This window comes from Glycine max, chromosome 1, assembly GCF_000004515.6.
Source record: "Glycine max cultivar Williams 82 chromosome 1, Glycine_max_v4.0, whole genome shotgun sequence".
In the NCBI taxonomy this organism is placed as follows: Eukaryota; Viridiplantae; Streptophyta; class Magnoliopsida; order Fabales; family Fabaceae; genus Glycine; species Glycine max.
In genome coordinates this window covers 52,796,947-52,809,906 of record NC_016088.4, presented here as the reverse complement: position 1 = coordinate 52,809,906, position 12,960 = coordinate 52,796,947, and the positions used below count along the sequence as shown (strand labels likewise).

The following is a 12,960-nucleotide window of genomic DNA, read 5'->3' as shown; positions in this document are numbered from 1 at the left end:
ATAAACTTTTTTCCTTTAAATTAAAGAGTTATATGTTAGTCTTTTTATCAACATATATAATCTTTTTATTTTGTAAAAATTCATAGTAAATAATATTTTGTTGGTAAACATAAAACTTCAGCAGCCTTGCAGCTCTGAATCGATCAGTCACCTATATAATATCTCCTGTCACCGCTTAGTTCTTGTAACAATGTGCAAGAAGGAAATAAATTTTGACATACAAAATGAAACAATTATTGTTGTTGGCTAATATCTTTTTCGTCTCTATTTTTTTTTTTTTGGATTTTTAGTTTTTATCTAAATTTTGACTCGTGTTAATCTTTGAATTATCTCTTTGTTAACAATTTTGGTCTTCATTATCAAGTATTGGTGTGATAGTCACATTGGAAGTCATGAGTTATGAGATCATCAACTAATTTCATATAACATTCACATGTAATTTTTTTTTATAAAAAATATTTTTAGTCTCATTTCTTTTAATGAAATTTACTTCTAGTCTCTCCATATTTTTTCTCTTACCAATTTTAGTCTCTTAACTATGTTCATAATTATTTTTAATCCATCCAATCAAATATCATGATTAACAAATAACTTTTCATTTGGGTAAGTTTAACATAATAATTATATAGTAAAATATTATTGATTTGTTATATTTTCTAGCAACTCTAAAGTGCTAATAATTTTGTCAGTTTAAAATTACTAGAAAAGGATTTGAAATTAAAAAAAAAAAAGAAAGAAAGAGAAAAAAGATATATAGTAAGCAAAATCTACGCCTACAATACACAAATCAACAAATCACTTGAAAATTCTTGCGACATCAAAGTTAGTCGTTGTTTTCTCACTCTTTTGCCATCATTGCCACCTTGATGTTGCAAGTGGAGCTAAAGGGTTTGAGGAAACAAGATTAAAATGGAATAGTTTAGCATTTGTCCCAGAAGTAAGGTAGGAGACTAAGGTTTGAAAAGAATTGAAAGAATAATGTTGTCTAGTTTTAATTTGGTGCTTTGAGTTTTGATTCATGCGTTTAGTCGTTTGTAATTTTTGTTTGCTTGCTAATTATTTTAGGATTCTGATTTTTATGATACGTGTATCTAAAAAAATTCATACAATATTAACATAAATAGTGTCTTTTTGTGTGTATTGTTAACCTATAATAAATTACGAAAGTCAACAAAATTATTGATTATATCTCAATCTATAATTAATGTAAAGGGCAGTCAAACTTGGATATGAAATTCTAGTAATTTACACACTGACTGCTCAATTATGAGCTACTATCCTATACCAGTTGGCATTGATAAATTGAATGATTTAGACTCGGGTGGGTATCCGAATACAACCGACGGAACACATTCTACGTACTCGACAGACAATTCCATCCCTGTCGTCGTTTCTCAACTTTGCGTATCAGAAGACTTCATTTTCTTCTGCATTTCTCCGTTAAAGAAAAAGCAAGAACAAAATTAAATTTACTATTTTGTGTGTGACACTGTGTCTTATTTATGCTCTTTCTGTATTTTCTTTCTACATCTATATTCTAAACCTTCCTTTTCCTTTCTGTCTGCACCTGCGTTTTCATTTATTGATGTCCTTCTTTTGTTTTATTTGCCAAGATGATTTTCTGATTGGTTTTTGATGTTACAAGGAAATCTGGGCATGTTCCACGAGCCTATCTTACAGGACTAAAGAGTGAGTGATGGAGGAATTGGCAGGGGCGTTTGGCACCAGCGCCAGCTTGGCTCTTCGTTTGGGTCAAACCGTTTTCTCTTCTTCTTCCCTTCTCTTCATGTGTTTGGACGTTGGTTTCTACTCTTACACTGCTTTCTGGTACTTCACTTCTATATCTCTTTATTAATCTAATTAATTGCTTCTCCTAATTTTTGTCACACTTGTCGACTTTATAACCTTTCCTTCCCTCCCTCCAAAGATGCTATTAGTAAATGATATTTCCCTTCTTTCATGAGTTGTAAACATTTGATTCATAGAAAGTAGAATTACATATTGATATGTTGTTTTCAAAATATATCAACTGGTACCTGAAATCAAAAGAATCAGTGATTCCTATAAGTTTGTGGGCATTAGAGAGAGTGGTACTGGAGCAAGGGAAAGTAGCCCAACTATTTGATTCTCCATTAGGCAACCTATATCTCTCAGTCTCTCCTTACCAAGGGACTTGTAACTCCTACTGTACCCAAAAAGTCGAGCTTTCATTATGCTACTAAAAATTAGAATTTGCAAAGGTGAATCAATGTTGGTATGTTGCAGATCCCTTCTTTATACTTTCTAGAGAATAGGAGCAGCAGCATATTCTCAAGAAATTGCAATTAGGAGCCTTGAAAGTTGAAATTGCTTTTCTGCCAACGTGAGGAGGGTTCTTAGAAACATTTTGTGCTATTTGGCCAAATAATGTTTATATATGCCAATTGAGGAGAAATTGCATTGAAGTGGTGTACTAAAACTGTGGCCTAAGCTCCATAAGTCAGTGGAATTTTGGAAAATAGTAGGATTTAGGAAAGGAGATAGAATGAACTGAGTTCTATTATTTCTTAACTTATGTTTAACCTTTCACTAGATGAGGTTAATACAAAGTTGTACTTGCCAACATCTTTTTCATTCCTCACTTCAGAATCAAAGTGGAATTGTTGGTATGATGGCAAAGGAGAAGAGGAGTTTCAAATTTTAAAATTTGTCTGCACTACTAAAATCATATTCTCACATGATTTGGCAGTGATAAAAGAGCGCAACTCCTTGGGCTGTGTTTGTCCATATAGCAATTTGATAATTTAATACAGAAGGAAAAAGATTTAGGTATATGCATGCCATTATATTTTAAGAACTTATATTGGCGTGTCTTGCTGTTTATATTCTATCAAGGTTATCGTATATGCATGTGCCTCACCTGGGGATTCTTAATTTTTGTCATTATACATGCTATTCCACAGCTATTTGGTAACAGTCATGGGTTTGGTAATTCCATGGAACATAACATTGTTGGTGGTGGATGCTTACTCTGTCTTCATACAGTATTTACCGATTCAACGAAGGCTCATAATGATAATCTTTTTTGGAGACATGGTACGTGCAACTTGTTTCTAAGACTTACGAGACCTCATTGTTACTGTTACCATACTGCACTAAGGATACTTTTTTTATACTTCAGATTTTGTCATATCTGTCACTAGCTGCAGCATGTTCTACAGCCAGTATCGCAGATCTTCTGCTAGAAGCTGGAGGATCACATTGCCCACCAAAGTTATGTGGTAGATATCAATTGTCTGCTGCTATGGCCTTCTTGTCTTGGTTTCTTTCATTTGTTTCCTTTCTTTTCAATTTTTGGCTATTCTCTTCCCTGTAAAATATTTTGCTCCCTGTTGATGTATAGATAAATGAAAAGGGTGCAAATGACAAAGTCATTTGCTCTTGGGCATGTATATTTTTTGTTCTCTTGAAAATAAAATTTTCATGACTACTGTGATTAGTCAATACTCAACAATGTAATAGTTGCTCTTTCAATGCAAGGGAAATATGGAAGGTTTGTTTCTTGGCTCTCAACTCTTAAGTGCTACCTGCTTTTCTTCCGCACCTCCCCCAATTTTCTACTTTCCTTTTCTGATAATTATAAAACATGAAACCCCAATATTTCACAACTCAAAAGGACAATGTTCACAATCAGAAATGAAGCCATGGGCAGAAATTTGTTAACAGATGAGACTTGGGAGACTCCATACTGATCAAGTACAACTGGTTGCAACTCCTGGATTTATAGCATGACTTTCAGGATGTGCATGCCTGCAATTTATTAGCATAATACTATAATCATGTTATATATGTGAAACTAAAAATGTTAATAAAAGGGATTATACACAATATATTTTTAGAAAAGCAATATATCTTTTATGAGGGGAGGGGGGTTCAAAATTGTTTTTGGTGTGAACTTGCTTGTTATTATTTATTAACTCTTAAATATTCCTTTTATCCCTATTTACAAGTTTTTTTCAATTAATTTACATCTCTTACAAAATAGTTAATTTAATTAGTCATATTAAATTTTTCAATTAGTTGTATTATCATTTTAAAATTATATTTTTTTTATCTTTTTATCCACTTAATTATTTTTCACTAATGATTTTTCACTAATGTTTGGAGAGAATAATTAAATAAAGATATAAAAAATAATTTATACATTTAAAAATTAAAAAATTAATTTATAAAAAAATTTCTGAAAATTATCTTACAATTAGGAAAAGAGGGAGTATATAAGTGGTATATATTATATTGGTTTATCCAACAAATATTTTTTTATTATAAATACAATGATTAATATTGAATCTTGACGAATCCGATTAACTTCTATTACTATCTTTTTTTTTTAGTGTTTAACATTACTATCTGAAAAAACAGTAAACTTCTATATATATATATATATATATATATATATATATATATATACACACATATGAATATGATAGCTACGCAGAGCTTAAAGGAAATAATGTAGAAATTATAAGGTTTTTATGCGAACAATTAATTACTTAGATGATATTATTCAGCTTTGAACGACAATCATGCAACAAGAAAAAGACTACACGTTGAAATCATCCTTAACGTCACCATCATTTTATCTTTTGTATAATTTGCGATTAAACACAATTTAAATTTTTTTGTTTTTAATCATTTATTTTATCTTGTCAATCAAATACTTTTGATTTGACATATATTCTTTTCCAATATAGAGCCTTAACTTTTATGCCAAATAAGAAAAAAATGCTTTTGATGAGATGAATGATGAATCTCTTAAAGGATTAAAACTTTTTATTCTAAAATACATATTTCCACTATAATCATACACACACCGACACACGAAATAAAACAGAACTGTAATAATTTTTTAATTAACAACAGAAAAATAAAATAAATATTAAATTAGTATTTTTTATCTCTAATTTATTATTTAGACTTTTTTTAATTTTTTTTTAATTTAATTTTTATTTTTTTTCTGTTTAATTTAATCCTCTAATTTTTAAAATTAATTTATTTTTTGAAAAATATATATACATTTTGTAATAATTGAAAATCACATAATGACAAATTGTATAAAAAAAATAAATGATGAAATTAAATCTAAATAATAAATCAGATAACCAAACTAATAATTTAACCAAAAATAAAACAGAAAATCTCAGACACTGTAATAATTTTTTAATTAACAGCAGAAAAATGAATAGATAGGATTGATACAAACACAAGAACCTTGGGAACCTAATATCTGGTTTGATTTCATGTTCTCCGCTTTGAAACTGAAACCTGCGAGCGTTGGTTCCCGCCTTTTTTGTGTTGGCTCTCTACAAACACAAATCAACAAAACCATATGGCACCAGTTGAAGTCACCCACTCACCAAACCCTTCACCATCTCTTGGACCAATGTTCCTCCATGAAACGACTCAAGCTTGTCCATGCCCAGATCATTCTCCATGGACTTGCAGCCCAAGTTGTCACACTGGGCAAGCTACTCTCTCTCTGCGTTCAAGAGGGTGATCTCCGTTACGCACACCTTCTGTTCGATCAAATTCCCCAACCCAATAAATTCATGTACAATCATTTAATAAGGGGCTATTCGAATAGTAATGACCCAATGAAATCTTTGTTGCTCTTCCGCCAGATGGTGAGTGCTGGCCCTATGCCAAACCAATTCACCTTCCCCTTTGTCCTTAAAGCTTGTGCTGCCAAACCCTTCTATTGGGAAGCTGTTATTGTTCATGCTCAGGCTATTAAGCTCGGAATGGGGCCTCATGCCTGCGTGCAAAACGCAATTTTGACAGCATATGTTGCTTGTCGTCTCATACTAAGTGCACGGCAAGTGTTTGATGATATTTCTGACAGGACTATTGTCTCGTGGAATTCCATGATTGCTGGGTATTCTAAAATGGGCTTTTGCGATGAAGCCATTTTGTTGTTTCAAGAAATGCTACAGCTCGGAGTGGAGGCTGATGTGTTCACCTTGGTTAGCTTGCTTTCCGCTTCCTCAAAGCATTGTAATTTGGATTTGGGAAGATTTGTGCATCTTTATATTGTTATTACTGGAGTTGAAATTGATTCAATTGTCACCAATGCCCTCATAGATATGTATGCCAAGTGCGGGCATTTGCAATTTGCTAAACATGTTTTTGATCAAATGCTCGATAAAGATGTTGTTTCTTGGACTAGTATGGTTAATGCTTATGCTAATCAAGGGCTCGTTGAGAATGCTGTGCAAATTTTTAATCACATGCCGGTGAAGAATGTGGTTTCTTGGAATTCAATAATTTGCTGCCTTGTTCAAGAAGGGCAGTACACAGAAGCTGTGGAACTTTTCCACAGGATGTGCATTTCAGGTGTGATGCCTGACGATGCAACTCTTGTTAGCATTCTTTCATGCTGCAGTAACACGGGCGATCTGGCATTGGGAAAACAAGCCCACTGTTATATTTGTGATAATATTATTACAGTGAGTGTGACACTTTGTAACTCCCTAATAGACATGTATGCAAAATGTGGTGCTCTTCAGACTGCCATTGACATCTTCTTTGGGATGCCTGAGAAGAATGTGGTGTCTTGGAATGTTATTATTGGAGCACTTGCTCTGCATGGTTTTGGAGAAGAGGCAATTGAGATGTTCAAGAGCATGCAAGCTAGTGGACTCTATCCTGATGAGATTACCTTCACAGGGTTACTTTCTGCTTGTAGTCACAGTGGTCTTGTGGACATGGGACGATATTACTTTGACATAATGATTTCTACTTTTAGGATTTCTCCTGGTGTGGAACATTATGCATGCATGGTTGATCTTTTAGGGCGTGGGGGGTTCCTAGGAGAAGCAATGACCCTAATACAAAAGATGCCCGTTAAACCAGATGTTGTCGTTTGGGGTGCTTTGCTTGGTGCTTGCAGGATCTATGGGAATCTGGAGATTGCTAAGCAAATCATGAAGCAGTTGCTAGAGTTAGGACGATTCAATTCTGGGCTTTATGTGCTTCTCTCAAACATGTATTCAGAATCTCAAAGATGGGATGACATGAAAAAGATCAGGAAAATAATGGATGACAGTGGGATAAAAAAGTGTAGGGCGATTAGCTTCATTGAAATCGATGGCTGTTGCTATCAATTCATGGTGGATGACAAAAGGCATTGTGCTTCAACTGGTATATACTCCATATTGGATCAATTAATGGATCATCTAAAGTCTGTAGGATATCCATGTAAATCTTCTGAGGTGGAGGAAATTTACTACTCTAGCAATATTTAATCCAGCATCAAGTTTTTTGGATGGAATGGTATTAGCTTCATAAAATGAAATGATCGTTCCATTCCAACTCTAAAGTTTTTCGAGTCTTCTCTTGTTTGATGCATGAAATCAACATTACTTTAAATGACATAAATGTCGTCTTCTATTGAAACAAAAAGAAAAAAAGAAGTCAACTTCTTTCTTGTATATAAGCCATGTGTTTTCTTTGAAAAGTGTAATAATTGATTTTTCAACATTAAAATCAGCAGGAGCTTATATTCATGATCCGACATTGTTCATTGTTGAAGGGGGGTTAACACTCCTTAGTTGGCTATAGAATTGTTATTAATAGAATGAATCTATTTTAACTTAGTCTCAAATGCGTGTTTCGTTGGCATGTATGGATGCTGTATAATTTGTTGAAGTCAGTTTGAAAAGTTTTTAGCCTTTCAAAAACGCGACCCGGTCTCCCGGATTCAAACTTCTTATGATTAACTTCTCCTATAATTTTCTGGAAAAAAAAAAAAAAAACTTCTATAATTTACTCACAACAAACCAATGATTATTTCACGCAGCGTGCGTGTGTGCGTGCTTCAAGCCTTCAACATTCATGTATTGATTAATTAAAGGGGAATGATTCATGATAGATTGTAGAGGGACCTCAACGAAAATCCTCCTGTCCAATAATAAGAGTCTATAGACTATAATCGTGCAATATATTGGTGTATCTTGGCCAAATTAGTTGGATTTGGAAGCATATAAATCAACTCCACCTGCCGGCAGTAAGACATTAAGCATTATAATATATTTTGTAATTTGTACTTAGACTTAAAAACATACACAAACAACAACACTAATCTTTGTTATGTCAGACTATTGGATTTTCCAAGTACGATGACATTATGATAATTGCGATATAGCTTTTTGTATCTTTGGTCGAATCGGATATTTGATTATAAAATTGAGCATAGTCATAACCATGAAACTTCCTTCATATCCAACACTTTATGCCAGCATCGTTGGCGTGCCCAAATTTTGACCTCTCAAAATATAGGAGACTTTAGAATGGTCAATTGGACAGTACAACATGAGTACCATTCCCCCAACATCCCATCGATAACAAATCTGTGATGCCATGCATTATATTCCTGCATTCAATGCACCGTGCGCACATGACCAATCAGATACAAAAGATACTTTGATCATTAACTAATCCTATGTATTTCTAGTGATTCCTTTTTAAGTACACCGTCCCAAGTGACTTTTTTTTTTTTAAGAAATGTAACAATTGTTATTTTTAATTAATCAAGAAGAATGAGTGTATATATACGAATGGAGAGAGAAATGTTTTTAAGCAAAGAAAAATTATTTTGAGAAACCAAATTTTCTTTTTTATTATATTTATCGAAAACAATGTTCTTATCAGTTGACATTTAAAAAAATGGTTTAATTTTTTAATAAGACTTAATTTCATTAAAGTACTAAATAATACAGGTGGGTACTTTCTATAAATGTCGGGCTCTACCATTTGTCCTTTATATAATTACAGTGGCTATTGATTCTCCCCACCTCCCCCACCATTATTCATGCCGTAAACGTGTCACAATACTTCCAACTCAACCTTCAAACTTTGTAAATGGCGAAAGGAAACAAACACCAAGACTGACAAGGGATTTTGCTCAAATACGTACTTTTGGTAATTTGCGATCCGCTTTCTTTTAAACATGACCATGTCAGAATTAATAGTGTAACATGTCATTACAAGCTCTAAAATTAAAGAGTTGAATCTAAGTACACGATAGTCTCAAGATAAACAGAAAATTTATAGTGACAGGTAGATAATCACCAAGTCATTTTCGAGAGTCAAGAATAAGTATGAGTGTCCTTTTCACAACATTAGATTTTACTTTCAACTCAAAAAATATGATATTTTCCTTTATCCCAAAATGGATTAACTTGGTGACAGAGAATTAGTTGTGTTAAATAAGAAATTTTAAATATTTCTGGTAAAACCAAAAACAATTAATGAATTGTTAATTTTGAGAGAAATATGATGAAAATATTTTTTAAAAATAGTGAGACTCGTTGTATTATTTTTTTGTTTATTTTTATAAGGTTTAAATATCTTTTAGTCCTTATAATTTTGTATTTTTATTTATTTTTTATTTTTAATCCTTATAAATTTTATTTGTTATATTTTTCGTTTTTATAACATTTTAAAGAACACTTTTTTTCATCTAAGGTACTTTAAGAACTAAAAATAAAATAAATATAATTTGCAACAACTAAAAAATAAAAATAATTTTACAAGGAAAAAAGCAAAAAAAAATGACAAATTACAAGTACTAAAATATATTTAAACGTTTTTATAGATCACATATCTATTTTCTTATCATGAAATAACTGAAATGGAAGATTATATTATTTCCCAAAACATATATTAGTTTTAAGAGTAAAAAGTTAAAAAAAGAAAAAGCATTACAATACCTTTTCATAAATTAGAAAGAGTATTTTCTATAAAGGAATTTTAAAATATTTGGAAAACTGATCTAATTATCTAAATACATATTAAAATATTGAAAAATCTATAAAAATGAATAAATTAATGAATTTATTATAACGTTACAGTTTTTTATTTGGCCTTTAGTGTCGGGATGTGAAAAAGGTATAAAAGGAATATTATTTTGAAAAATTAAAATAGAAAAAGAATTCTCAGGTGGACCTTCTCTCACGATATAGGCCATGATTGAGTGGGGAAGGGAATTAGTGAAGAAGCTTCATGCTATGGTTTGAGGGGTGGGTCAGGTCGATCATTATTAATATAACAATCAAATATTTTAAAGGAAAAGAAAGACAAGTCCTCTTGAACAACAATGACATCATGAATCTCGAATTTACACACATTGAAAAAAAGATTATTGCACTTTAGTTCCCCACTGAGAATCACATAAAGGGAGGCATTGATGTACTTTCTCTTTACTTCGTAGAGAAGAATTTCTTGATTAGATTCAGCATAACATTCAAGAAAGAGTGAAATCAATGAAGGTAGGTGTTATTCTTAATCTATGCAGTACACAGTAGTATGTTTGCTGTTACTATTTGAAAGTAAAAGATAGGAATATTCATTACTAACATAATCTATTTCTGCATATAAAAAATTAAAATGTTGCATAAGAAGCAAAGTAGTAGCAGGAATGAGTTCTGGTGCCGGGGGAGGCTAGGGGTTCAACCCAGATCACCTTACGCCAGCTTCTGTCGGAGTGTTTCTGCTTCCACAATCTATCTTAATTATTTTTCAATTATTGTTTTTTTTGTTACATTTATCAATTATTGTTAGAATTGTTTTATTTGTCTGATTTACGATTCCCAAAGTCCTTTCCTCCACGTGGCTTCTCATCAGCCTTTGCAGCTAGGCATCATCGACTTCTCTACTTGCCACGTCCTCTTCTCCTGCCACTCTCCACACACTTCGGTATTTGTTGCCCCTCCCAATTATACTCCAACCCATATAATGACATAAAATTTGATAGTATCCATATGCTCACTGAATATTAAAATTACCCACAAGCATAATAATAACCTCATTCAACAATGATGGGCCTCAAATTAACACGCACGATACGTAGTGTTGTATAAAAGCACTAAACTGTTTGATATATATGGTATTGGTAGCATTAATATTGACCTAACAATTCTCTAATTTTCAACATGATATCGCGAAAAGCGGGATCTCTCACCTTTTACCATGTAAGTACTACTTTTTAATAATAAAGAAAAACAAAACACTAAAGTCAGTCTGGCAAATCTCTCAACATCGTCATTATGAAATAAAGTGCTCATAATGTACATTGCGACTAGCGAGAGAGCCAGAGATTGATTTTCACGTGTTAGGACAAAAGCAAACGACAAAAGGAAGAAAAAAAACGAGGCATAGTTTTATTCTCTTTTTTTTTTTGCGTTTTGCCATGCATTGAATAAGTTTTATTATCCTCCTGTCGAACGCGATGGCGTGCTATTCCAAAACATAATTATTATTATTCCCTCATACTTATTTGAGCCCTTGAGTTCAACATAGGTTAAAATCTGACAAACTATTCCAAGATTTACTTTACACTAAGAACATGGATAATGTATTATTGTTTTAATAGTGTAAAGTAACTCCAATACTAATGTTATTATAACAAAATATTTAACTTGACTCAAGTTAAATTGAAACTGGGAGGTGTGACGTGAATAGGCCTTGCTTAATTAAGAAGGAGAAGAAGATGAGGAAATGAAGGTATAACAGCAGCAGGGTGAAAAAAACACCGCCCTTCACGTGATTTGTTGGTCCTCCCCACACCTCACATTTTCCACTTGCTTGAATTGAAAACAAAACGCAGTGGCAGAAGCCGTAAATACAAGGACAATGTGGAGAATAGGGTCATGTTGGCACACTAATGCGAGCAAGTACTACAACCTGTCAACACCAACTTACAGCCTGGAAAGCCATTCCCACTGTTCGAAAATTAATATAAACAGAAAATCCGACGTGGAAAAGTGGTCCCTGACTCCCTTCGCTATATATATTCTCCGCCCTAATTCTTCCTTCTCCAACTCATTATCATCATTTGTTCATTCCGCTTCTACCGAGTTGTCACCACCCACCGGACTCAGTGAATCACCATAATGGGAAACTGCAGCTCCTCCGATTCGACTCAGGTTGCCACGGCGAAGCTTGTGCTGCAAGACGGGAGGCTGCAGGAGTTCTCGTACCCGGTTAAGGTTTCGTTCCTCTTGCAGAAGTATCCCGCGTGCTTCATATGCAACTCCGACGAAATGGAATTCGGCGACGTCGTTTCCGCCATCGACGAGGACCAAGTTCTGCAACCCGGTCAGCTCTATTTCGCGCTTCCGTTGAGCCGCTTGAGGCACCCCTTGCAGCCGCACGAGATGGCCGCATTGGCCGTCAAGGCCAGCTCCGCGCTCATGAAAACTGCCGACAAATGCGGCTCTCGCCGGAAACAGATTTTGTTCTCTAACGAATATGACTCTAACCCTAAGCGCGTGTCTCCCGCACTCGCTGCTGGCGGTGGAAGAGGAAGGACCACCGCTGGTGCCGGTGGTAAGGGGGGATTTGCAGCGTTGTTGAGCTCCATTCCGGAGTAGGGGCAGTTTCCGAAGAAAATTATACGCCGGTGATTTTGTTCGTTTGTATATAAATAGTTTTTTTTCTATTAAAAAGTAATATTATAAAATTTTGGACATTGTAGAGCTTGTTTTAGGAAACAATGGAAGCGATTAGATTCTAATCTTGGAGAGTTGAACCAAATGGATATTCATATTCATATTCTATCTTGGAGAGATGACCGCAAAATCGTGTTATATATATATATATATATATATATATATATATATATATATATATATATATATATATATATATATTACATTTCCATTCTTAAGTTTTAGCTCTGAATATATAATTATATTATAGATTTGGAGAAAAAGGCGTGTTTAAATAATTCTATTAGAGTTTATATTATTTTTTATAAAAGATTATTTTTATTGTGTGGGATTATGAATTTAAGCAATTTCGAACAGGTTTTGTGTTGCATAAAATTATTTTCACTGAATTTTACTTTTAATTTAATTTTATAATAAAAACATTCAAACATATATAAATTATTGTACTTCAAAATCAATTTTATAAAAAAAT

General features: G+C 33.1%; 3 protein-coding genes across 4 annotated transcripts; all 3 read left to right on the top strand.

The window, feature by feature from the left end:
* The first annotated feature begins 1,272 nt into the window (after positions 1-1,272).
* Positions 1,273-3,546, top strand: LOC100819922 (CASP-like protein At4g37235-like). 2 transcript variants are annotated; one of them, XM_006572840.4, is made up of 4 exons: positions 1,273-1,451; positions 1,646-1,827; positions 2,943-3,075; positions 3,161-3,546. In XM_006572840.4, the coding sequence occupies exons 2-4, from the start codon at positions 1,697-1,699 to the stop codon at positions 3,353-3,355; spliced, it is 459 nt and encodes a 152-aa protein (XP_006572903.1). In that variant the 5' UTR covers positions 1,273-1,451; positions 1,646-1,696; the 3' UTR covers positions 3,356-3,546.
* A 1,654-nt stretch (positions 3,547-5,200) lies between these two features.
* Positions 5,201-7,350, top strand: LOC100788377 (pentatricopeptide repeat-containing protein At2g29760, chloroplastic). The gene has a single exon (XM_003516541.5). The coding sequence runs from the start codon at positions 5,280-5,282 to the stop codon at positions 7,281-7,283; it is 2,004 nt and encodes a 667-aa protein (XP_003516589.1). The 5' UTR covers positions 5,201-5,279; the 3' UTR covers positions 7,284-7,350.
* A 4,507-nt stretch (positions 7,351-11,857) lies between these two features.
* On the top strand, positions 11,858-12,594 carry LOC100787837 (uncharacterized). The gene has a single exon (XM_003516540.5). The coding sequence runs from the start codon at positions 11,931-11,933 to the stop codon at positions 12,408-12,410; it is 480 nt and encodes a 159-aa protein (XP_003516588.1). The 5' UTR covers positions 11,858-11,930; the 3' UTR covers positions 12,411-12,594.
* Positions 12,595-12,960: the final 366 nt, after the last annotated feature.

What these genes read in the sequence shown, in the direction of transcription:
- LOC100819922 (XM_006572840.4), top strand. Translation starts at nt 1,697, where the DNA reads ATGGAGGAATTGGCAGGGGCGTTTGGCACCAGCGCCAGCTTGGCTCTT. An exon ending in TACTCTTACACTGCTTTCTG is followed by an intron (nt 1,828 to 2,942) that starts GTACTTCACTTC and finishes GCTATTCCACAG; the next exon opens with CTATTTGGTAACAGTCATGG. An exon ending in TAATCTTTTTTGGAGACATG is followed by an intron (nt 3,076 to 3,160) that starts GTACGTGCAACT and finishes TTTATACTTCAG; the next exon opens with ATTTTGTCATATCTGTCACT.
- LOC100788377 (XM_003516541.5), top strand. Translation starts at nt 5,280, where the DNA reads ATGTTCTCCGCTTTGAAACTGAAACCTGCGAGCGTTGGTTCCCGCCTT.
- LOC100787837 (XM_003516540.5), top strand. Translation starts at nt 11,931, where the DNA reads ATGGGAAACTGCAGCTCCTCCGATTCGACTCAGGTTGCCACGGCGAAG.